The sequence below is a fragment of the Ranitomeya imitator genome, chromosome 6 (assembly GCF_032444005.1).
Source record: "Ranitomeya imitator isolate aRanImi1 chromosome 6, aRanImi1.pri, whole genome shotgun sequence".
In the NCBI taxonomy this organism is placed as follows: Eukaryota; Metazoa; Chordata; class Amphibia; order Anura; family Dendrobatidae; genus Ranitomeya; species Ranitomeya imitator.
Window position 1 is genome coordinate 319,804,440 of NC_091287.1, and position 27,460 is coordinate 319,831,899.

Genomic DNA, 27,460 nt, shown 5'->3' on the forward strand with positions numbered 1-27,460 from the left:
TTGGACAAGAAATGACATCACAATTCTTTTTTTTGCTTATCTTTATTGAGCTTACAAAAACACACACAAATCGGCTTAAAAAACGCATCAAAAAACGCATGAAAAATGCGTTAAATAAAACGCATGAAAAACACAGGTGACCTGCCAGTGACCTCGGGTGCAGATTTGGTGCAGATTTTACCTGTGTCAAATCCTGAGCAAATCCTGATGCCATCCTGAACGTGGACACATACCCTTAGTGTATGTGCACATGTCTGGATTTCTTGCAGAAAATTCCTGAAGAAAACTGGACATTTTCTGCAAGAAATCCGCCTGCGTTTTTTATGTGTTTTTGTGCGTTTTTTCCGCGTTTTTTCTCAATGCATTAAATAGCGGGAAAAAGGCAAAAAATCCACAAAATTAATGAACATGATGCGCTTTTTACTGCGATGAGTTTTTTCCGTGAAAAAAAACGCATCATGTGCACAAAAATTGCAGAATGCATTATAATAGATGGGATGCATATGTATGCGTTTTTTATGAGTTTTTATCGCGAAAAAAAGCAAAAAAAACGCAACGTGTGCACACAGCCTTATTCTTGAAGGTGCTATGCAAATAATGAGAGCTTTTTAGATTACACGGAGCATACGTAGAATGCTGTATGTTGCACTCACCCGGTGACATGCTGCTATGATACTCTATGGGCTGCTCGTACATTTTGTAGATACAGTATTATATGCCTTCGTCTCTCGGCGTTGCCTGCTGTTACACGCTATCACCACTTGGTGTCAGAAATGTAATACAATGTAACACTTATGAATAAAACATCTTTTGAAGCAAAATTGGACTCCTTACCAAAGCAGACATCTCTGAAAAACTGTTTTGAACATTTGGAGGAGAAAATATGGAACATATTATTTGGATTGCAAAACTAGTACAGTAAAATTGTTAACATGCTCAGTCGACTGATCAAAAAAATCTGTAGAAACGGAATACTCCCAGAGGTCTTCTTACATAGTAGACTAGAAGAAATGGAATACATAATGCTCCGAAAATAAAACAAATCGAATCATATGACTTAAATTATACATTGCTGTCGAGGAGAACAAAACAGAGGCTGTTCCTGGGTCGCGGATTCCTACTAATATGTTGATCTGCCTGGCGGCTTTGTGATATTCCGGTAGAGCAGCTGTGACGCTCACGCCAACAGATGTGCGAAGGATACTTCTACCAGTCTGTCCTGCCAGGTACACTAGATCTGTGCATGCCATGTACGTTCTTGTCACCTGACACACTCTGGGGACATCATGACATGTCACCGTACGTCTCTTTAATCTCTGTGTTCCAAAATAATGTGGATTATGTATAAATGATGTATTCCTGTGCGAGAAAAAATGTCTCTGCTGTGCAGAAAAATTTCCCATAATGTATAATGAAGACGTCACACTAGACCGAGATGAAGGATCTATCATAAAGCTTTTCTTGGAAATTTCTCAAACCTCTTTTATGCATTTGTATCACACATATGTGCTGTTTGTAAAGCACTTCTGGGATAATTTGCGTGTGGCTTCAATGTTTGATTTATCAGCACTGGCACGCTAGATTATTACAAGACAGGTATCATTTGCATTGCTGCACTAGGACCTATACAGTCGTACTATCTTTAACAGTAAAATTGTCTCAACAAGGACCTTTAAAATGCTGAGAAACTTTGTAATTCATTTCTATACAATCTATATTTAAAGAGAAACTGTTTCTTACAGAAACACAATTTACCTATAGCTATAGGGTTACTATGCAGATAAATAGCATTAAAATTAAGTCTGGCTGCCTTACTGAAGCAGCAGCTACAGGGAGAAAATGAAGTTACATTTTCCCTGTAGCCTCCAGACATCGGTTCAGTAAAGTGAGCTGTTATACTCACCACTCCCGGCTCTAATCACTCCCCAGGATTTTGATTGACAGCCTACTCTGCAGCATGTGTATGCTGCGTGTGTAGCATGTGTATGCAGTGTGTGTGTGTGTGCAGCATGTGTTCGCAGTGCGTATGTGCAGCGTGTGTGCGCAGCGTGTGTGCAGCATATGTGTGCAATCACTGTGTCTGTAGCCACATCTCAAGTATGGCAGCCTAACATGATTCTAATGCTTATTTTTTTTTAAAAATGCAAAAATTATTGTAAATGTAATACATTTTGCCAGAGTGAAGGAGAAGAAAAGCCTCCACTCCACACAGACAGCTCAGGGTGTAGGCTGTCTAATATGCACCTTTCGGCAACATCTGAGAGCGCTGGTGACTTTTGTGCACTAGACTCCTCAGCCTTTGCCGCTCTGTAACTCTCCATGGTCTCCATTTCATGGCTGAGCTTCTGTGGTTCCTAAATGTTTCCACTTTTCAATAATACCATTCACAGTTGACGGTGGAATATTTTGGAGGGATGAAATTTCATGAACTGACTTACAACAGTGACATTCTATTACACAACCAGACTCGAATTCATCCAGAAGAAGCCATTCTTTCACACACGTAAAGGCAGGCCGCTTGGCTAGGCACATCATTCTATTTATTCGTGTACTGTGACTGCACTGTTTTATTATTTATGTGCTGTGATATCACTGTGGTATTATGCAGGTTCAGCACATGGGAACTGGTTCCTTTGGTGACTCAATGATTCATCTACATCATTAGTGCAGGTCTGAAGCTCGGAGACTTGTGAATGCAGCTCTTGGTTATTATACGAACGAATATAAGCAATACAATACACCTTGAAATCTGTTCCACTTTTTATATAAATCTATATGTAAGTTGTAGTGATCAATGCATACACTTTAAATAGGTTGTCTGATTAGGGAATTCTGAGATAAAAGGGTTTTTCGGCAAAGGGGTTTTTTAGGCCAATCAGCCAACGACTAGATAATGTATTACAAAGTATTGCCTCTCTGCTACTTGCTCCAGTGATTGTCTAAAGGCTGCACTAGTAACATCATGAAAACATTGGAAGGGCCAATAGACCAATGATCGGCTGCAGCGGTGATGTTCTCTTCAAACGTGACATAACCGCTGGAAATGGTAAATAATTGCAGGAACACTGATAAACTGAAGAATACTATCCTCAAAGAACCCTTTAGTAGGTCCATTGTAGAAACAGTGGTAAAACATTAGGTTGGTAACCCCAGCAAAAGAATGGAGCAGGAACAACCAAACACACAGACTGGTAAAAAAAATGGGAATTTTACCATAACAAGGCAAAAGCTCAATAGTTACAGTCTATGGCACAATGCTTGGCGGTTAGAATGTAGTCACAGTTCTTTGTGGTTACAATTCAGGTTCAAATCTATGTTTGCAAGAATGCACATCTGCATGGCGGATACAGTAGACAATTTTAAGTAATAGTCTATGATAATAAAGGGATAGCATGGCAGCATTTGGCAGTGGTTTTTGCTTATAATGTGGGAGACAGATTGCCCACCTACTATCACTCCCACGCAAGTAACAGTCACTAGATTAATCATGGTCTCCGGGTGTATTATTCTCACAACTCATATTGTAGATCCTTAACTTGAAATGCACTCACAGCAATTTCCTGCCAGCTACACAAACTCCCTGACCTGACTCCTGGTCACTCCATTTTCGTGACTTTCCTCTTACTTGCTTTGCACAGGCATCTTTCAGTGTCTCAGTAGACTGCACCATACTTCAACTATACTTTTGTGGAAATTCAAAAACGAAAAAGTGGGGCGTGCAATATTATTCGGCCCCTTTAACTTAATACTTTGTTGTGCCACCTTTTGCTGCGATTACAGCTGCAAATCGCTTGGGGTATGTCTCTATCAGTTTTGTACATCGAGAGACTGAATTTCTTGCCCATTCTTCCTTGGCAAATAGCTCGAGCTCGGTGAGGTTTGATGGAGATCGTTTGTGAACAGCAGTTTTCAGCTCTTTCCACAGATCCTCGATTGGATTGAGATCTGGACTTTGACTTGACCATTCTAACACCTGGATACGTTTATTTGTGAACCATTCCATTGTAGATTTTGCTTTATGTTTGGTATCATTGTCTTGTTGGAAGACAAATCTCCGTCCCAGTCTCAGGTCTTTTGCAGACTCATACAGGCTTTCTTCAAGAATGGTCCTGTATTTGGCTCCATCCATCTTCCCATCAATTTTAACCATCTTCTCTGTCCCTGCTGAAGAAAAGCAGGCCCAAACCATGATGCTGACACCACCATGTTTAACAGTGTTGATGGTGTGTTCAGGGTGATGAGCTGTGTTGCCTTTACGCCAAACATATCGTTTGGCATTGTTGACAAAAAGTTAGATTTTGGTTTCTTCTGACCAGAGCACCTTTTTCCACATGTTTGGTGTGTCTCCCAGGTGGCTTCTTGTAAACTTTAACCCCTTAATCCCATATGACGTACTATCCCGTCAAGGTGACCTGGGACTTAATTCCCAGAGATGGGATAGTACGTCATAGCGATCGGCCGCGCTCACAGGGGGAGTGCGGCCGATCGCGGCTGGGTGTCGGCTGACTATCGCAGCTGACATCCGGCACTATGTGCCAGGAGTCGTCACGGACCGCCCCGGCACATTAACCCTTGGCACACTGCGATCAAACATGATTGCAGTGTTCCAGCGGCATAGGGAAGCATTGCGCAGGGAGAGGGCTCCCTGCGTGCTTCCCCGAGACCCTCGGTACAAAGCAATGTGCTCACCTTGTACCGAGCGTCTCCTCCCTGCAGGCCCCGGATCCAAAATGCCGAGGGGCTGCATCCGGGTCCTGCAGGGAGGTGACTTACCAAGCTCCTGCTCAGAGCAGGCGCTGGTAAGCCAGGAGCAGTGTACATCAGATCGCTGATCTGACATAGTGCATTGCAAAGTGTCAGATCAGCGATCTGGCCTTATAACATGATGCCCCCCTGGGGCAATGTTACAAAGTTAAAAAAATATATATTTAGATGTGTTAAAAAAAAAAAAAGAAATAAAGAAATTTAAAAAAATATATATTGTTTGCATAAATACATTCCTTTATCTAAATAAAAAAAAAACAATAAAAAGTACACATATTTAGTATCGTCGCGTCCATAACAACCCGATCTATAAAACTGTCCCACTAGTTAACCCCTTCAGTGAACACCATAAAAAAGAGGCAAAAAACAGCGCTTTATTATCATACCACCGAACAAAAAGTGGAATAGCACGCGATCAAAAAGACAGATATAAATAAACATGGTACCGCTGAAAACGTCATCTTGTCCCGCAAAAAACGAGCCCCCATACAGCGTTATCAGTGAAAAAATAAAAAAGTTATAGTTCTCAGAATAAAGCGATGCAAAAATAATTCTTTTTTCTATCGCATAAAAGCGCCAAAACATAAAACAATGATATAAATGAGGTATCGCTGTAATCGTACTGACCCGAAGAAAAAAACTGCTTTATCCATTTTCCCAAATGCGGAATGGTATAAACACCCCCCCAAAAAAGAAATTCATGAATAGCTGGTTTTTGGTCATACTGCCTCACCAAAATCGGAATAAAAAGCGATCAAAAAATGTCACGTGCCCGAAAATGTTACCAATAAAAATTCACTTTGTCCTGCAAAAAACAAGACCTCACATGACTCTGTGGACCAAAATATGGAAAAATTATACCTCTCAAAATGTGGTAACGCAAAAAAATATTTTTTGCAATAAAAAGCGTCTTTTAGTGTGTGACAGCTGCAAATCATAAAAGTCCGCTAAAAAACCCGCTATAAAAGTAAATCACCCCCCCTTCATCACCCCCTCAGTTAGGGAAAAATAAAAAAATTTAAAAAATGTATTTATTTCCATTTTCCCATTAGGGTTAGGGCTAGGGTTAGAGTTAGGTTTGGGGCAAGGGTTAGGGCTAGGGTAAGGGTTGGGGCTAGGGTTAAGGTTGGGGCTAGGGTTAGGGTTGGGGCTAGGGTTAGGGTTTGGATTACATTTACGGTTGGGATTAGGGTTAGGGGTGTGTCAGGGTTAGGGTGTGGTTAGGGTTATGGTTGGGATTAGGGTTAGGGGTGTGCTGGAGTTAGGGGTGTGGTTAGGGTTGGGATTAGGGGTGTGTTTGGGTTAGGTTTTCAGTTAGAATTGGGAGTTTCCACTGTTTAGGCACATCAGGGCTCTCGAAACACGACATGGCGTCCGATCTCAATTCCAGCAAATTCTGCGTTGAAAAAGTAAAACAGTGCTCCTTCCCTTCCGAGCTCTCCCGTGCGCCCAAACAGGGGTTTACCCCAACATATGGGGTATGAGCGTACTCAGGACATATTGGACAACAACTTCTGAGGTCCAATTTCTCGTTACCCTTGGTAAAATAAAAATTTGGGGAGCTAAGAAACCATTTCTGTGGGAAAAAAATGATTTTTTTATTTTCACGGCTCTGCGTTATAAACTGTAGTGAAATACTTGGGGGTTCAAAGTTCTCACAACACATCTAGATAAGTTCATTGGGGGGTCTAGGTTCCAATATGGGGTCACTTGTGGGGGGTTTCTACTGTTTAGGTACATCAGGGGCTTTGCAAATGCAACGTGACGCCTGCAGACCAATCCATCTAAGTCTGCATTCCAAATGGCGCTCCTTCCCTTCCGAGCTCTGCCATGCGCCCAAACGGTGGTCCCCCCCCACATATGGGGTATCAGCGTCCTCAGGAGAAATTGGACAGCAACTTTTAGGGACCAATTTTTCCTGTTACCCTTGGAAAAATACAAAACTGGGGGCTAAAAAATAATTTTTGTGGATAAAAAAATAATTTTTATTTTCACGGCTCTGCGTTATAAACTGTAGTGAAACACTTGGGGGTTCAGAGCTCTCACAACACATCTAGATAAGATCCTTAGGAGGTCTACTTTCCAAAATGGTGTCACTTGCGGTTAGTTTCAATGTTTAGGCACATCAGGGGCTCTCCAAATGCAATCCCATCTCAATTCCAGCCAATTTTGCATTGAAAAGTCAAACGACGCTCCTTCCCTTCCGAGCTGTGCCATGCACCCAAACAGTGGTTTACCCCCACATATGGGGTATCAGCGTACTCACGACAAATTGCACAACTTTTGGGGTACAATTTCTTCTGGTACCCTTGGGAAAATAAAAAATCGGGGGCGAAAAGTTTCACTTTTGTGAAAAAATATTATTTTTTATTTTTACGGCTCTACATTATAAACTTCTGTGAAGCACAACAAATTGTACAACAACTTTTGAGGTCCATTTTCTCCTGTTACCCTTGGTAAAATAAAAATTGGAGCTGAAGTAAATTTTGTGTGAAAAAATTAAATGTTCTTTTTTATTAAACATTCCAAAACTTCCTGTGAAACACCTGAAGGGTTAATAAACTTCTTGAATGTGGTTTTGAGCACCTAGAGGGGTGCAGTTTTTAGAATGGTGTCACACTTGTTAATTTTCTATCATATAGACCCCTCAAAATGACTTCAAATGTGATATGGTCCTTAAAAAAATGGTGTTGTAAAAATGAGAAATTGCTGGTCAACTTTTAACCCTTATAACTCCCTAACAAAAAAAAATTTTGTTTCCAAAATTGTGCTGATGTAAAGTAGACATATGGAAAATGTTACTTATTAAGTATTTTGTGTGACATATCTCTGTGATTTAAGGGCATAAAAATTCAAATTTGGAAAATTGTGAAATTTTTAAAATTTTCGCCAAATTTCCAAAACTGCATCCGCTGCCCCCATTGTGATTTTATTTCACAGTATGCGTCGGTACGTTGGCCCGACGCACTGCGACGGGCCCGTACCGATGCTAGTGTGAAAGTAGCCTTATTGAGCCACTTAGTTATCACTTTTGCCTTCAGTAAATACAAAGCAGCAGCCGACAGCACTTCATAAATATGGATGATAATACAGATCAATAAAATAATGATCAATAAACGTTGATATTTATTTTGCCATAATGCAACGTTTCGACCATTGAGGTCTTTTTGAAGCATACCTTAATGGTCGAAAAAGACCTTAATGGTCGAAATGTTGCATTATGACAAAATAAAGATTGACTTTTATTTTTTTCACCTGGCATGGATGCTGTTCTCGTTCATTTTTGGTATCACTTTTGCCTTCATCATGCTGGAAAAAACATTGTTCATCACAAAATTGCGACTGGATTGTTTGGAGAAGTTGATCTTGGGGGATATTTAGATATAATTCTTTATCTTTGACAAAATTGTGAGTGAGCCCACTCCTTGGGAAGAATAGCAACCCTTAACAAGAAGGGATGCTTTAGTGTTAACATAGCACAGGACTTATGGTAGCGCTCACCTTTTCTGCTCCAGACAATCATTCAGTCTGAAGGGGCTCCATCAAAGAAAGTAACTTTATAATAGTCCTCAGCAGTCCAATCCTGTGTGTCCTGCACCTGCTTGTTGCGATTCCTGAACAAGCTCTGCCCTGGTGTTGAGCCTATCTTGTATCTGAATCTTGTTTAGCAGACAGCAGACAGTATTGGCACTTTCTGGACTTACTTGGGCACCCTGAAAACTTTACAGCAATTAAACCTCACTCAGGGCCGTATTTGCCACTAGGCACCCGAGGGCACGTGCCTAGGGCGGCGACATTGTGGGGGGCAGCACCTGAGCAAGGGTGTTTTTATTTTATTTTTTTTAGTCCTGGGTCACAGACTGTTGCTTGGTTTTTGTGAGTGTGATAATTCCCTTTACTTCTCCCACTTTGGTTTAACCCCATCCTTCAGTCCCCAGTGCATACCTTTGTTATATGTGAGTGTATATTTGTATGATTGGTATTTTCGATTACCCCTGTTTGTATTACCTTGTTAGTCTGGTTGGTGTACTATGGTGTACTACTACTCCCCTCTTCCCTGGGTGGGTTAGGGTACAGACTGATGGCGGATTCAGGAGCTAAGGCAAGGTACGTGGCCCTGGCATCTTCACCTTCAGAACCTAGCCCATGGAACAAGGCGAGCTAAAGCACCCCCTAGCGTTAGGGGACAGGGAAGGAGCCCCTGGTCCCATGGACACTCAATAACAAAGTCGTAACACAAATGTTGGGGAAAAAACTAAATTTATGTCAATCTCAAAACTTTTGGTCATGACTGTATGTCTAAAAAGATTAAAGGAGGAAATTTACTAAAACAAAGATGTCAGGACAGCCAATCAACAGCCTTCAGTTCTTTGACGCCTGCATATAGCTCATCCAGCTGAAATGACAGGGACATTTGAAACAGACCTAATTAGTGATTTTGATATTTCCATAAAGTATTCTAAAATATTTTTTAAAGATTGTACAAGGAAATTCAGCTACTAACATTTTGCATAAAATACATAGTAAGGTGTTAATTATTATGAACATATGCTGAAAGAATCTCTTTAAAGGAAACTGTCACTCGATTCATACTGCCCAACCCACAGGCAGTATGAATCAGAGCCTGACTAGCTGATTGCAGCCTAGTGTATTTTTTATTTGAAAGATTCCAAAGGTTAAGAGAAATATAGTTTGAAGAGGCAGCCATGGACCATAGGCAGAGATGAGACTAGTCCGGCACCACCCGTAACTGGCCCACAGCAGCACCCTAGGTAATTAACAGGTCTCTCCCTATTTACCCACATGGAAGAAACCTGTTAAACAACTAGAGCAGTACAGATCAAAGCAGGTCAGGGGCGGCCCTGGACTAGTCTCATCTCTGACAATAGACACCGGACTCATTTTCAAACTATAATTTCTTTGAAACACCAGAGCGCCAGGCTCTGATTCATGCTGATTCATGCTGCCTGTGGTTTTATGCATTTGAGTTGCCCTGCCAGGGCCGTGGGGTACTTGGTACCGGATCCTGCGGTTCAAAGGGGGTGTCAAGGTGGCGACCCGGTCCGTGGCCCTGGGCGCTCATGTAAAAGGGGAAGGTCTTTAAATTATCCAGGCATGCTCAGGTGCTAACCAAGTGACTTCGGCTAGCTCGAAAAATATATTTGTGTCCCCGCAGCTGCATATCTTGCTTCTGTTTGACAGCCTCAACTAATGCAAGGATTGCCTGTTTGTTAGGCAATCCCTGCATGTGTTGCCGCTGTCAAATGGTCTTGAGACATGCAGCTGCGGGGACTGGAACATATTTTTTGAGCACGCCGAGGTCACTCAGTTAGCACCTGAACATGTTTAGATAATACCTTGTCCGAGCACATTCGCTCATCACCAATAAGCACTATATAATGGCTCTGTGCTATTCGGACATTGTATGGAGCAGATTTACTTTAATTCTGTAGAAAGTAATTAAATGTAACTACTTTTTATTTTGATTGCTGCCTAGAACAATTCAATCTATATGTTGTGTTTCGGGACACAAGTACTTATACTAGCAAGTAAGCTTGGTGTCAAGCTAGTGCTTATAACAGAGCGCTCTCAAACATCAGACTGTCACTCACCGAGGTAATTCTAGGCAAATTTGGCTGCTCCTATCGTATCTTTTGGATTTGTTACAGAAAGCATAGCAATGCTGGTGTCCCGCTGCATCTTTTTCTTCTGAAAATATAGTGACGGAGCGCAGGCACATACAGTACTTTCACATTATGCCAACACTAAGCAAGGTAAGCTAAGCTGCCAACAGGGCACTTGATTTTTAATTAGAACGCCGAATGTAAGGAATTCAACTGAGAAATATAAAAATCAAAGAAAAAACACTGTAATCCAGAGATTTGTAGAATTTAGACGATAACTTTTCTACAGCCTCAATAACTATTCGTTTTCCTGCTGTTAAGCGTGCTCTGTGTGAAGTAAATGGGCTGGGAGCTACCATGTAACCAAGCAGAGAGAACTGTAGAGAACATATTTCTAAAGATATATTAATATTTCTGTTTATATTTTCCATGTACATGTGACTGATCCTATAGGCCATCAAGGTTTTACTTTAGTGGAAATCAATTGTTATGTAAGCTATTTAACCACATAAAAACTAGTCTAGGAACATTAAACCTTGAAATGAATTAATTAAACAAGAAATATAGTTGTCCTCCCTGTTTGCCAGTCTGCATTATTTTCTGCATGATTATGACACAATCTTATAGAAATCCTGCAGAGAACCTCCTCTCCGGTTCCATCTTCATTATTTGATGGCAGGCTGAAACCTTACCTCTTTAGCCATGGGGCTGGAATTTGTTTGTGGGGGGGGGATAATACTGTAGAAAGAGCATGACAATAGTCTTTTGCTCTAGCCAGTTGTCTTAAAGCCAAACACAAGTCAATGAAGTGGAGGAATGGGGCATGACCAAGCTCCTAAGAATCACAGGAAAGGAAGGTTTCTCAATTTCAACTGTAATATGACAGAAAAAAAGGATATAATGAAAGAAATTAAGGATGGGGATTGCTGTGATATGTTTTCATATTGATAGTATTTTCTGTGTTTAGTGATTCTTTAAAAGGAATCTGTCACCCCAAAATTGGCCTATGAACTAAGGCCACCGGCATCAGGGGCTTATCTACAGCATTCTGTAATGCTGTAGATAAGCCCCCCGATGTATCCTGAAAGATGAGAAAAAGAGGTTAGATTATACTCACCCAGGGGCGATCCCGCTGCGGTCCGGTCCGACGCCTCCCATCTTCATACGATGACGTTCTCTTCTTGTGTTCCTGCCGCGGCTCCTGCGCAGGCATACTTTGTCTGCCCTCAACGCAAAGTACTGCAGTGCGCATGCGCCAGAAAAGGTCAGAGAGGCCCGGCGCCTGCGAAAAGAAGAGGACGTCATCGTATGAAGATAGGAGGCCCCCTTTCCCGGACCGCGATGCCCATCAGACCCGAACAGAACCGGAACCGCCCCTGGGTCAGTATAATCTAACCTGTTTTTCTTATCTTTCAGAATACATCGGGGGCTTATCTACAGCATTACAGAATACTGTAGATAAGCCCCTGATGCCGGTGGCCGCAGTTTATAGGCCAGTTTTGGGGTGACAGATTCCCTTTAAAGACTTGGCAATTTTTTTCAATGTCGTTTTCTAAGAGCTGTTAAAAGTAAAAATATATTTCCAAAAATATTTCCTTATTTCTATGTACAGTAGTGTTCAAAATAATAGCAGACCAATATTATATCACCACATGTTAAACAATTTGCCAGTTGGTGCAGTACATTCTAAGAAAACCAACTGACTCAGCATTCATGATCTGCATGTTTTTGAGTCTGTGTATTAGAATAATGAATTGAAAGGTGGTGTGTTCATAATAATAGCAGTGTGGAGATCAATTAGTGAGGTCAATCATTCTGTGAAGAAACAGGTGTGAATTAAGTAGCCCTTATTTAAGGCCGGAGTCACACTACAGCGAGATATAGCCAAGTCTCGCAGGTTAAAAACAAGCTCTGGCACCGGCTCTCCGGAGCGGAGCGTGCAGCTCCATGTATTGCTATGCGGCCGCACGCTCCGTTCTGGAGTGCCGGTGCCAGAGCTTGGTTTTAACCTGCGAGACTCGGCCGTATCTTGCTGTAGTGTGACTTCGGCCTAAGGGTAAAGCCAGGACATGTTGCACATGCATTTCTCCTTGAAAGCTTAAGAAATATGGGTCGTTTGAGACATTGTTCAGAAGAACAGCGTACTTTGATTAAAATGTTGATTGGCGACGGTAAAACTTATAAAGAAGTGCCGATAATGATAGGCTGTTCAGCTAAAATGATCTCCAGTGCTGTAAAATGGAAAGCCAATCCAGAGAGACATGGAAGAAAACAGAAGACTACCATTCAAATGGATGGAAGACTAGACAGAATGGCAAAGGCTCAGGTAACGATCAGCTCCAGGATGATCAAAGACAGTCTCAAGTTACCTGTGAGTACTGTGACAGACAGTTAGGAGACGCCTGTGTGAAGCTAACCTCTTATCAAGAAGCCTCCCCGCAAAGTCCCACAGTTACAAAAAAGATAAGTACTGAAGCGGATACAATGTGCCAAAGAACACATCAACTGGCCTAAAGGGAAATGGAGAAGTGGAGCGCCCCCGTGGGCAGTGGGGAACTCGGTACCGGGTCCTTCGGTTCTCAGGGGGATGTCACAGTGGCTGACCCGGTCTGTGGCCCTCGGGACGTCCGTTGTAAAAGGGGGAAAGGTCTTTAAAGGGAATGTTCGTGACGCCACCTGCGATATTCGGTCAGGGTGACCGACGCTGCTTAGGGGTCCGCTGGGGTGATGTTATGGCAGCTAGATGGTATACCTTCCTGTTATGAACTGGTGGTTAGGAGCACCCGGAATGACCTGATAGTTAAACCACATACAGGACGAGCTCTGGGATGTGGGAACTCTGCTGACCGCAAGCCCTAATCCTATCACATTTCAAAAACCTGACCTGCACATCCAAACATAGACTAAGTGTGAACAGGTGCTGAACCCAGAGTCGCCAACTCGTATATAGTTAAATTCAAATTTCGTGTTTTCAAGTTTGAATGTTTTAGCGCTGCAGTGTGCTGCCTTATTTACTTAACTATATACGAGTTGGCGACTCTGGGTTCAGCACCTGTTCACACTTAGTCTATGTTTGGATGTGCAGGTCAGGTTTTTGAAATGTATTCTCTAGCCTTCTGATCGTGCACTCCGCCTCCTAGCTTCAGGTGTTTTAATTACAGCAGGCCCAATACCCCTCCACAGAGAGAGAGAATTTTAGTCTAAGAAGAGGTTTCACATGTACCCATTCAGATGGAGACGTTTATTCTCAGCGAGGTAGGGCAAGCGTAGTGCCTGGTATAAGAGAGATGCCGTAAAGAGGCTACCAGGTACACATAAAATTGGCCATTTTTATGCGCTAAAAGCTCTCATTTTTCATATTTCTAGTGCAGTAATGCAGTTCAAATTTCGTGTTTTCAAGTTTGCATGTTTTAGCGCTGCAGTGTGCTGCCTTATTTACTTAACTAATCCTATCACACACACTAGAAATAGCCGTGGAGCGCTCCTGACCAGACCTAGGCGCCTCGTCACAGCCTAAGAGCTATCTAGCCCTAGAGATGGAAAATAAAGCCTACCTTGCCTCAGAGAAATTCCCCAAAGGTAAAGGAAGCCCCCCCCCACATATATTGACTGTGAGTAAAGATGAAAGTCACAAACGCAGAAATGAAACAGGTTTCAGCAAAGGGAGGCCAGACTTACTAAATAGACAGAGGATAGGAAAGGTAACTTTGCGATCAGCACATAAACCTACAAAAGACCACGCAGAGTGTGCAAAAAAGACCTCCGCACCGACTCACGATGCGGAGGGGCCACTCTGCATCCCAGAGCTTCCAGCTAGCAAGACAAAATCATGATAACCAGCTGGACAAGAAAACAGTAAACAAATAATGACTATCAGGAACTTAGCTTCTGCAGGAGAAGGCAGGTCACCAGAGAGATCCAGGAGCGAACTGAACAAATGCAAAAACATTGACAGCTGGCATGGAGTAACGATCTGAGAGGAGTTAAATAGAGCAGCCAACCAAAGGATAAACCACGTCACCTGTGTAAGGAACCTCAGAAGCAGCAGCTTCACTCATAGCCACCAGAGGGAGCCCATAGACAGAACTCGCCGAAGTACCATTCACGACCACAGGAGGGAGTTCGACAACAGAATTCACAACAGTACCCCCCCTTAAGGAGGGGTCACCGAACCCTCACCAGAGCCCACAGGCCGATCAGGATGAGCCAGATGAAAGGCACGAACAAGATCGGCAGCATGAACATCAGAGGCAAAAACCCAGGAATTATCTTCCTGACCATAACCCTTCCACTTGACCAGGTACTGAAGTTTCCGTCTCGAAACACGAGAATCCAAAATCTTTTCCACCACATACTCCAACTCCCCCTCAACCAACACCGGGGCAGGGGGATCAACGGAGGGAACCATAGGCGCCACGTATCTCCGCAACAACGACCTATGGAACACATTATGGATGGCAAAAGAAGCTGGAATGTTCAAACGAAATGACACAGGATTAAGAACTTCAGAAATCTTATAAGGCCCAATGAAACAAGGCTTAAACTTAGGAGAGGAAACCTTCATAGGAACGTGACGAGATGACAACCAAACCAAATCCCCAACACGAAGTCGGGGACCAACACAACGCCTGCGGTTAGCGAAACGTTGAGCCTTCTTCTGGGACAATGTCAAATTGTCCACCACATGAGTCCAAATCTGCTGCAACCTGTCCACCACCGCATCCACCCCTTGACAGTCCGAAGGCTCAACCTGCCCTGAATAGAAACGAGGATGGAAACCAGAATTACAGAAAAAAGGAGAAACTAAAGTAGCCGAGCTGGCCCAATTATTGAAGGCGAACTCAGCCAAAGGCAAGAAGGACACCCAATCATGCTGATCAGCAGAAACAAAGCATCTCAGATATGTCTCCAAAGTCTGATTAGTTCGTTCGGTTTGGCCATTAGTCTGAGGATGGAAAGCCGAGGAAAAAGACAAATCAATGCCCATCTTAGCGCAAAAGGACCGCCAAAACCTCGAAACAAACTGGGAACCTCTGTCCGAGACGATGTTCTCTGGAATGCCATGCAAACGAACCACATGCTGGAAAAACAATGGCACCAAATCAGAGGAGGAAGGCAATTTAGATAAGGGTACCAAATGGACCATCTTAGAGAAGCGATCACAAACCACCCAAATGACCGACATCCTTTGAGAAACAGGGAGATCTGAAATAAAATCCATGGAAATATGCGTCCAGGGCCTCTTTGGGATCGGCAAGGGCAAAAGCAACCCACTGGCACGAGAACAGCAGGGCTTAGCCCGAGCACAAGTCCCACAGGACTGCACAAAAGAACGCACATCCCGTGACAAAGAAGGCCACCAAAAGGATCTAGCCACCAAATCTCTGGTACCAAAGATTCCAGGATGACCAGCCAACACTGAACAATGAATCTCAGAGATAACTCTACTAGTCCATCTATCAGGGACAAACAGTTTCTCCGTAGGACAACGGTCAGGTCTATCAGCCTGAAACTTTTGCAGCACACGCCGCAAATCAGGGGAAATGGCAGACAAAATTACCCCTTCTTTAAGAATACCCGCCGGCTCCGGAACACCCGGAGAGTCAGGCACAAAACTCCTTGACAGGGCGTCAGCTGTTATGATAAGGTAATTCAGTACCACAATGGACATAGAAGTCAGAGCACATACAGTGACCTGACAATAACCCAAAAACATAGAACGAGCTCTGAGACGTGGGAACTCTGCTGACCGCAATCCCTAATCCTCTCCAACCACACTAGAGGCAGCCGTGGATTGCGCCTAACGCTCCCTATGCAACTCGGCACAGCCTGAGAAACTAGCTAGCCTGAAGATAGAAAATAAGCCTACCTTGCCTCAGAGAAATACCCCAAATGAAAAGGCAGCCCCCACATATAATGACTGTGAGTTAAGATGAAAAGACAAACATAGAGATGAAATAGATTTAGCAAAGTGAGGCCCGACTTTCTGAACAGAGCGAGGATAGGAAAGGTAACTTTGCGGTCAACACAAAACCCTACAAACAACCACGCAAAGGGGGCAAAAAGACCCTCCGTACCGACTAACGGCACGGAGGTACACCCTCTGCGTCCCAGAGCTTCCAGCAAGCAAGAAAAACCAAATAAGCAAGCTGGACAGAAAAAAACAGCAAACAAAATAACAAAAGCGGAACTTAGCTATGCAGAGCAGCAGGCCACAGGAACGATCCAGGAGGAAGCAAGTCCTATACTAGAACATTGACTGGAGGCCAGGATCAAAGCACTAGGTGGAGTTAAAGAGAGCAGCACCTAACGACTTCCCCACATCACCTGAGGAAGGAAACTCAGAAGCCGCAGTACCACTCTCCTCCACCAACGGAAGCTCATAGAGAGAATCAGCCGAAGTACCACTTGTGACCACAGGAGGGAGCTCTGCCACAGAATTCACAACAGTACCCCCCCCTTGAGGAGGGGTCACCGAACCCTCACCAGAGCCCCCAGGACGACCAGGATGAGCCATATGAAATGCACAAACAAGATCGGGAGCATGGACATCAGAGGCAAAGACCCAGGAATTATCTTCCTGAGCATAACCCTTCCACTTAACCAGATACTGGAGTTTCCGTCTTGAAACACGAGAATCCAAAATCTTCTCCACAATATACTGCAACTCCCCCTCCACCAAAACCGGGGCAGGAGGATCAACAGATGGAACCATAGGTGCCACGTATCTCCGCAACAATGACCTATGGAATACGTTATGGATGGAAAAAGAATCTGGAAGGGTCAAACGAAAAGACAAAGGATTAAGAACCTCAGAAATCCTATACGGACCAATGAAACGAGGTTTAAACTTAGGAGAGGAAACCTTCATAGGAATATGACGAGAAGACAACCAAACCAAATCCCCAACACGAAGTCGGGGACCCACACAGCATCTGCGATTAGCGAAACGTTGAGCCTTCTCCTGGGACAAGGTCAAATTGTCCACCACATGAGTCCAAATCTGCTGCAACCTGTCCACCACAGTATCCACACCAGGACAGTTCGAAGACTCAACCTGCCCTGAAAAGAAACGAGGATGGAACCCAGAGTTGCAGAAAAACGGCGAAACCAAGGTAGCCGAGCTGGCCCGATTATTAAGGGCGAACTCAGCCAAAGGCAAAAAGGACACCCAGTCATCCTGATCAGCAGAAACAAAGCATTTCAGATATGTCTCCAAGGTCTGATTGGTTCGTTCGGTCTGGCCATTAGTCTGAGGATGGAAAGCCGAGGAAAAAGACAAGTCAATGCCCATCCTAGCACAAAAGGCTCGCCAAAACCTCGAAACAAACTGGGAACCTCTGTCAGAAACGATATTCTCTGGAATGCCATGTAAACGAACCACATGCTGGAAGAACAATGGCACCAAATCAGAGGAGGAAGGTAATTTAGACAAGGGCACCAAATGGACCATCTTAGAGAAGCGATCACAAACCATCCAAATGACTGACATTTTTTGAGAGACGGGAAGATCTGAAATAAAATCCATAGAGATATGTATCCAAGGCCTCTTCGGGACCGGCAAGGGCAAAAGCAACCCACTGGCACGAGAACAGCAGGGCTTAGCCCGAGCACAAATCCCACAGGACTGCACAAAAGAACGCACATCCCGCGACAGAGATGGCCACCAAAAGGATCTAGCCACTAACTCTCTGGTACCAAAGATTCCAGGATGACCAGCCAACACCGAACAATGAACCTCAGAGATAACTTTATTTGTCCATCTATCAGGGACAAACAGTTTCTCCGCTGGGCAACGATCAGGTTTATTAGCCTGAAATTTTTGCAGCACCCGCCGCAAATCAGGGGAGATGGCAGACACAATTACTCCCTCTTTGAGAATACCCGCCGGCTCAGATAAACCCGGAGAGTCGGGCACAAAACTCCTAGACAGGGCATCCGCCTTCACATTTTTAGAGCCCGGAAGGTACGAAACCACAAAGTCAAAACAGGCAAAAAACAGCGACCAACGAGCCTGTCTAGGATTCAACCGCTTGGCAGACTCGAGATAAGTCAAGTTCTTATGATCAGTCAAGACCACCACGCGATGCTTAGCTCCTTCAAGCCAATGACGCCACTCCTCGAATGCCCACTTCATGGCCAGCAACTCTCGATTGCCAACATCATAATTTCGCTCAGCAGGCGAAAACTTCCTGGAAAAGAAGGCGCATGGTTTCATCACCGAGCAATCAGAACTTCTCTGCGACAAAACAGCCCCTGCTCCAATCTCAGAAGCATCAACCTCGACCTGGAATGGAAGCGAAACATCTGGTTGACACAACACAGGGGCAGAAGAAAAACGACGCTTCAACTCTTGAAAAGCTTCCACAGCAGCAGAAGACCAATTGACCACATCAGCACCTTTCTTGGTCAAATCGGTCAATGGTTTAGCAATACTAGAAAAATTGCAGATGAAGCGACGATAAAAATTAGCAAAGCCCAGGAACTTTTGCAGACTTTTCAGAGATATCGGCTGAGTCCAATCATGGATGGCTTGGACCTTAACAGGGTCCATCTCGATAGTAGAAGGGGAAAAATGAACCCCAAAAATGAAACCTTCTGAACACCAAAGAGACACTTTGATCCCTTCACAAACAAAGAATTAGCACGCAGGACCTGAAACACCGTTCTGACCTGCCTCACATGTGACTCCCAATCATCCGAGAAGATCAAAATATCATCCAAGTATACAATCAGGAATTTATCCAGGTACTCTCGGAAGATGTCATGCATAAAGGACTGAAACACTGATGGAGCATTGGCAAGTCCAAATGGCATCATTAGGTACTCAAAATGGCCCTCGGGCGTATTAAATGCAGTTTTCCATTCATCGCCTCGCTTAATACGCACAAGATTATACGCACCACGAAGATCTATCTTGGTGAACCAACTAGCCCCCTTAATCCGAGCAAACAAATCAGATAACAGCGGCAAGGGGTACTGAAATTTAACCGTGATCTTATTTAGAAGGTGGTAATCTATACAAGGTCTCAGCGAACCATCCTTCTTGGCCACAAAAAAGAAACCCCGCTCCTAATGGCGACGATGACGGGCGAATATGCCCCTTCTCCAAGGACTCCTTCACGTAACTCCGCATAGCGGCGTGCTCAGGCACAGATAAATTAAACAGTCGACCTTTTGGGAATTTACTACCAGGAATCAAATCGATAGCACAATCACAATCCCTATGCGGAGGTAGGGTATCGGACTTGGGCTCATCAAATACATCCCGGTAATCAGACAAGAACTCTGGAACCTCAGAAGGGGTGGATGACGAAATAGACAGAAATGGGACATCACCATGTACCCCCTGACAACCCCAGCTGGACACAGACATGGATTTCCAATCTAACACTGGATTATGGACTTGTAGCCATGGCAACCCCAACACGACCACATCATGCAGATTATGCAACACCAGAAAGCGAATAACCTCCTGATGTGCAGGAGCCATGCACATGGTCAGCTGGGTCCAGTACTGAGGCTTATTCTTGGCCAAAGGCGTAGCATCAATTCCTCTCAATGGAATAGGACACTGCAAGGGCTCCAAGAAAAACCCACAACGCCTAGCATACTCCAAGTCCATCAAATTCAGGGCAGCGCCTGAATCCACAAATGCCATGACAGAATAAGATGACAAAGAGCAGATCAAGGTAACGGACAAAAGAAATTTTGACTGTACCGTACCAATGGTGGCAGACCTAGCGAACCGCTTAGTGCGCTTAGGACAATCAGAGATAGCATGAGTAGAATCACCACAGTAGAAACACAGCCCATTCTGACGTCTGTGTTCTTGCCGTTCAACTCTGGTCAAAGTCCTATCGCACTGCATAGGCTCAGGTTTATGCTCAGATAATACCGCCAAATGGTGCACAGATTTACGCTCACGCAAGCGTCGACCGATCTGAATGGCCAAAGACATAGACTCATTCAGACCAGCAGGCATAGGAAATCCCACCATGACATCCTTAAGGGCTTCAGAGATACCCTTTCTGAAAATAGCTGCGAGCGCACCTTCATTCCATTGAGTGAGTACGGACCACTTTCTAAATTTCTGACAATATACCTCTATCTCATCCTGACCCTGACACAGAGCCAGCAAATTTTTTCTCTGCCTGATCCACTGAATTAGGTTCATCGTACAGCAATCCGAGCGCCAAGAAAAAAACACATCAATATTACTTAATGCAGGATCTCCTGGCGCAAGAGAAAATGCCCAGTCCTGAGGGTCGCCACGTAAAAAAGAAATAATGATCCTAACTTGTTGAACTGGGTCACCAGAGGAGCGAGGTTTCAAAGCCAGAAATAGTTTACAATTATTTTTGAAACTCAGAAATTTAGTTCTATCTCCAAAAAACAAATCAGAAATAGGAATTCTTGGTTCTAACATAGAATTCTGAACCACAAAGTCTTGAATATTTTGTACTCTTGCCGTGAGCTGATCCACACATGAAGACAGACCTTTAATGTCCATCGCTACACCTGTGTCCTGAACCACCCAAATGTCTAGGGGAAAAAAAAAGGCAAAACACAGTGCAGAGAAAAAAAAATGGTCTCAGAACTTCTTTTTTCCCTCTATTGAGAATCATTAGTACTTTGGGCCTCCAGTACTGTTATGATAAGGTAATTCAGTACCACAATGGACATAGAAGTCAGAGCACATACAGTGACCTGACAATAAGCCAAAAACATAGAACGAGCTCTGAGACGTGGAAACTCTGCTGACCGCAATCCCTAATCCTCTCCAACCACACTAGAGGCAGCCGTGGATTGCGCCTAATGCTCCCTATGCAACTCGGCACAGCCTGAGAAACTAGCTAGCCTGAAGATAGAAAATAAGCCTACCTTGCCTCAGAGAAATACCCCAAAAGAAAAGGCAGCCCCCACATATAATGACTGTGAGTTAAGATGAAAAGACAAACATAGAGATGAAATAGATTTAGCAAAGTGAGGCCCGACTTTCTGAACAGAGCGAGGATAGGAGAGGTAACTTTGCGGTCAACACAAAACACTACAAACAACCACGCAAAGGGGGCAAAAAGACCCTCCGTACCGACTAACAGCATGGAGGTAAACCCTCTGCGTCCCAGAGCTTCCAGCAAGCAAGAAAAACCAAATAAGCAAGCTGGACAGAAAAAAACAGCAAACAAAATAACAAAAGCGGAACTTAGCTATGCAGAGCAGCAGGCCACAGGAACGATCCAGGAGGAAGCAAGTCCTATACTAGAACATTGACTGGAGGCCAGGATCAAAGCACTAGGTGGAGTTAAATAGAGCAGCACCTAACGACTTCCCCACATCACCTGAGGAAGGAAACGCAGTACCACTCTCCTCCACCAACGGAAGCTCATAGAGAGAATCAGCCGAAGTACCACTTGTGACCACAGGAGGGAGCTCTGCCACAGAATTCACAACAGTCAGCCTTCACATTCTTAGATCCCGGAAGGTATGAAACCACAAAATCAAAACGGGAGAAAAAGAGCGACCATCGAGCCTGTCTAGGATTCAACCGTTTGGCAGACTCGAGATAAGTTAAATTCTTGTGATCCGTCAAGACCCCCACGCGTTGTTTAGCTCCTTCAAGCCAATGTCGCCACTCCTCGAATGCCCACTTCATGGCCAACAACTCCCGATTGCCCACATCATAATTGCGCTCAGCAGGCGAGAATTTTCTAGAAAAGAAGGCACAGGGTTTCATCACCGAGCCATCAGAACTTCTTTGCGACAAAACAGCCCCTGCTCCAATTTCAGAAGCATCAACCTCAACCTGAAAAGGGAGCGAAACATCTGGCTGGCACAACACAGGGGCAGAAGCAAAACGTCGCTTCAACTCCTGAAAAGCCTCTACAGCCGCAGAGGACCAATTGACTACATCAGCACCTTTCTTGGTCAAATCAGTCAACGGTTTAGCAATACTGGAAAAATTAGCGATGAAGCGACGATAAAAATTAGCAAAGCCCAGGAACTTCTGCAAGCTCTTCACAGATGTCGGCTGAGTCCAATCGTAAATGGCCTGAACTTTAACAGGGTCCATCTCGATAGTAGAAGGGGAAAAAATGAAACCCAAAAATGAAACCTTCTGAACTCCAAAGAGACACTTTGACCCCTTCACAAACAAGGAATTCGCACGAAGGACCTGGAACACCATTCTGACCTGCTTCACATGACACTCCCAATCATCCGAAAAGACCAAAATGTCATCCAAATATACAATCATGAATCTATCCAGGTACTCTCGGAAGATGTCATGCATAAAGGACTGAAACACAGATGGAGCATTAGAAAGCCCGAATGGCATAACCAGGTACTCAAAATGGCCCTCGGGCGTATTAAATGCCGTTTTCCATTCATCACCCTGTTTAATTCGCACAAGATTATACGCACCACGCAGATCTATCTTGGTGAACCAACTAGCCCCCTTAATCCGAGCAAATAAATCAGACAGCAGCGGCAAAGGATACTGAAATTTGACTGTGATCTTATTAAGAAGGCGGTAATCAATACAAGGTCTCAAAGAACCATCCTTCTTGGCCACAAAAAAGAACCCTGCTCCCAATGGTGACGACGACGGACGAATATGACCCTTCTCCAAGGATTCCTTTACATAACTCCGCATAGCGGCGTGCTCTGGCACAGATAAATTAAACAGACGGCCCTTAGGAAACTTACTACCAGGAATCAAATTAATAGCACAGTCGCACTCCCTATGAGGAGGTAGGGCACCGGATTTGGGCTCTTCAAATACATCCCGGTAATATGATAAAAACTCAGGGACTTCAGAAGGAGTGGAAGGCGAAATTGACAGCAATGGAACATCACCATGTACCCCCTGACAACCCCAGCTGGACACAGACATAGATTTCCAATCCAACACTGGATTATGGACCTGTAGCCATGGCAACCCCAAAACGACCACATCATGCAGATTATGCAACACCAAAAAGCGAATATCCTCCTGATGTGCAGGAGCCATGCACATGGTCAATTGAGTTCAGTACTGAGGCTTATTCTTGGCCCAAGGCGTAGCATCAATTCCTCTCAATGGAATAGGATACTGCAAGGGCTCCAAGAAAAAACCACAGCGCCTGGCAAACTCCAAGTCCATCAAATTCAGGGCAGCGCCTGAACCCACAAATGCCATTACAGAATAGGACGACAGAGAGCAAATCAGAGTAACGGACAAAAGAAATTTAGACTGTACCGTACCAATGGTGACAGACCTAGCGAACCGCTTAGTGCGCTAGGACAATCCGAGATAGCATGAGTGGATTCACCAAGGTAAAAACACAGCCCATTCCGACGTCTGTGTTCTTGCCGTTGAGCTCGGGTCAAAGTCCTATCACACTGCATAGGCTCAGGCCTATGCTCAGAGAACACCGCCAGATGGTGCACAGCTCTGCGCTCACGCATGCGCGATCTGAATGGCCAAAGACATAGACTCATTCAGACCAGCAGGCGTGGGAAATCCCACCATGACATCCTTAAGGGCTTCAGAAAGACCCTTTCTGAAAATTGCCGCCAGGGCACATTCATTCCAAAGAGTAAGCACAGACCACTTTCTAAACTTCTGACAGTACACCTCCGCTTCATCCTGACCCTGACACAAAGCCAGCAAGATTTTCTCTGCCTGATCCACTGAATTTGGTTCATCATAAAGCAATCCAAGCGCCAGAAAAAACGCATCAACATCACGCAATGCAGGATCTCCCGTATGACCGGTGGCCTGAGGCTTTTTACAGGGACTCTGGCATGCCCCGGCCTCTCGTGGGTGCCACCTTGCCTCCTGGGTATGGGGCAGATCAGTAACTTGCAATTAGCTGTCCTGCCGGTCTCTGGAGCAAGGCATAAAGGACTGTTGCTCCCTCGGTGTTCCGGCTACAGGATCCTGCGCCTCAGAAGGAGGCAGCCTGTGTAGGGCAGAAATCCTTCTGGTTTCCACTCCTTTTGCTATGACTTCTTCTCACTCTCTACAATACAGTTCTCTGCTCGTGTCCTTTCTTTGGAACTGCCGCACGTGGGGCAGGCGCAGCTCCATGACCTTCTGTCTAGGCCTCTGACAGGATCCCACTCCTAAATAAAAAAATAGTATATCAGATCCACTGCACTCCCTAAGTGGAATATCTTATGCAGAAATGTACATTTTTTTGAAATGCTAATTTATTTAAATACAAATAGGATCAATCATATACATCGGATCAAACACAAGGCAGCTTACACAAATTGTACATGCGACACAGAATGGTGACATTTCGATCCTCCCGGATCTTAGTCTAAGGTCGCTTAATCCAGGTACTGTTAGTAACTCTTATTGTTTGTAGGATGATGTCTCTGTAATATTCAGGGGCAGATATAGCTCTTTAAATGTGTAGCTTAGTAGATGATCCATTTCAGAATGGAAACCTTAAGGCTATGTGCACACCTTGCAGATTATTTGCGTTTTTTTAGCGTTTTTGCGCTATAAAAACGCTATAAAGCCGCAAATAATCTGCATACATTAAGCATCCCATCATTTATAATGGAATCCGCAATTTCTGTGCACATGATGTGCGTTTTTCCGCATGAAAAACGCATTGCGGAAAAATAATGAACCTGTTCATTAATTTTGCGGTTTTTTCACGGATTTCCCACTGTCTAATGCATTGGGAAATGTCTGGGAAAAACCACGTCAAAACCGCGTAAAAAACGTGCATAAAAACGTATGCGGATTTCATGCGGAAATCTGGCAGAAATGTCCGGATTTTCACAGAAATTTTCTGCATGAATTCCTGAATGTGTGCACATAGCCTAAAAAGTAGCCTGTAGTTTCAACGGCACATCAGCGTCTTGCTAGTGAATATGTGGGTATGGAATCCTTAAGGGATGGATAAGCAGCGCTCCTGCGTCCTGTTGTGTAGTGTGGATCCCAGTCCTGTCAGGGACCGACTACCTGAGCCGAAGCTCAGCCAACGACTGCCTAACTTCCTCTCCAGGCCACCAGTTTTACCTAAGTGTGAAGAGTGCCCTAATATATAGGAGCATAGCTTTCCCTGGTGGACTGGAGTATGAAATGTGTTGTATGTTTGTGGTACCTGGTAAAGGGATCTCCTTTATTGCCTCCAAACATAACATCACTCCCCCCTAGAGGAGAATGAGATTACTGCGACGACCAGAACCCTGGGGCGCTGCACTAGCATTTTGAGGACTGAGGAAAGTAAAATTGTTCTTTTTGGGTCTGAGGGCCGCAGACAGTTCATCAGATGACTCCCAAACTCTGCATTCAAGCCACAGTACACTCTGAAGACAGTGAAGCTTGGTGGAGTAAGCACCATGATATGGGCATGTTTCTCTTACTATGGTGCGGACCCATTTACCGTATATCAGGGATCATGGAACAGTTTGCATATATTAAAATACTTGAAGAGGACGTGTTGCCTTACACTGAAGAGAATATGCTCTTGAAATGGGTGTTTCAACAAGACAAGGACCCAAAACACACCAGTAAACGAGCAAAATCTTGGTTCCAGTAAAACAAAATTGGGGTTATGGAGCGGCCAGCCCAATCACCGAACCTTAATCTGATAGAACACTTGTGGGGTGATATTAAAAATGAAGTTTCTGAGGCAAAGCCAACAAATGCCAAAAATTGTGGGATGGAATAACAGGTTATAGGGGCCAGAAGTTGGTTGACTCAGAGGTGAAGCAGTTCTAAAAAATTGTGGGTATACAACTAAATATTAGGTTACTGATTCACAGAGATTGACAGCGGCATTTAACATGTTAACAGCCACGGCTGCATCGTGATTCCACTCGCGGCTGTTCGGGACACATGTCACGTTTAAGGTGGTAAAGGCATTAATGGATGGGCTTGTTATTTTTTTTTGTTCTACTACAGACAGGGCACAATAAAGAGTCTTCTACTTCAGGCGGTTTTCTGACAGCCAGACACATGACACTGAAGTTAGCGGAGAAGGGCATGGCTGAGTTCTTGAGGTTCGCAGAAAAGGTTTCTCAGTTTTAACTGTAATATGATAATTAAAAATTGGATGAAAGAAAAGAAGGAAATGAAAGGTGGGGATGGCTGGGATATTTTTTCAGATTGTGTGCATTTTCTGTGTTTAGTGTTTCTTTAAAGGGGTTGTCCAAAGCCTATCAGCGAACCTTATTCAGTACACTGCTATTTACTTTTTAAAAATACTTTAGTAACGTTCATCAATTATAAAAATGTGCATTTGTTCCCTTTGTACTTCCTTTGTCTGTATTTACTTTCCACTTCCGATTTGAGTTTCCCAGCATGTACTGAGGGTTCTCAAGCAGAAAGTCATCAGCGGGTTCGGGCTGCTGCCACTTACCCCCTGCTTCTTTGCCATTAAATAGGTTGGCATATTCTTTCCCTTTCTATGTGGACTGCCAGTGTGCTCCCTTGCCAGTTCTATTGAGAATGGTGAGCCTATGAGGAACCATCTGTCTAGGCACACTGCAAGGGAGAACGCAGTGACCAGGGAGAGTATGCTGACCATGCATCAGAATGGACAACCGGCACATGCTCAGTAGAACGAAGACTAGTTCAGCCCCTGAATGTTTTTTTCCATTTCATCTTATTTGAAGCCAATAAAAAATTCACTACCATTCCCTATGAAGTTTAATTTCCTTTTTCTGTTTTTTTTTTTTCACTTTTGAGAATGTTCCATTTGGGTTTCCCAGTATGCACTAAGGGGTAACGCTTCTCCTTGTGGAGAGTGACAACAAGCATTACTGCTTAGATCACAGTCTTAAGCCTCTCACCTAGCCAAATCAGATCTCATACTTTGCACTGACAAGGGGCAACACCCCAAAACACTGTGTCTGCAAATTGAGATTCTGGCTTGGCTTTTTTCCTAAGTTATATGGCAAGGCTTGTTAAAGAGTCGATATTGATTTTTAGGATAGCTCCCCAAACCATCACCGTTGGATTGCACGCCTCTCCACTCTTCCTCCTGACTCTAGGACCTTGATTTCCAAATGAAATACAAAATTTACTTTAATCTGAAAACAACACCTTGGACCACTGAGCAACA

At 44.1% G+C, this 27,460-nt stretch overlaps 1 protein-coding gene across 8 annotated transcripts in view; it reads left to right on the top strand.

Annotated features, from left to right (window-relative positions):
- PHACTR1 (phosphatase and actin regulator 1) overlaps positions 1 to 27,460 on the top strand; it is a 506,552-nt gene that overhangs the window by 256,762 nt on the left and 222,330 nt on the right. Inside the window, exon 1 of one of the 8 annotated variants that reach the window (XM_069730801.1) lies at positions 947 to 1,226. The exons of 6 other annotated variants lie outside the window; for them this stretch is intronic. In XM_069730801.1, the coding sequence (XP_069586902.1) occupies positions 1,190 to 1,226 (37 nt within the window). In that variant the 5' untranslated portion in view covers positions 947 to 1,189. Of the gene's footprint in view, positions 1 to 946; positions 1,227 to 27,460 lie in introns of those variants that run through there. One more of the 8 variants, XM_069730794.1, reaches the window with a different exon arrangement.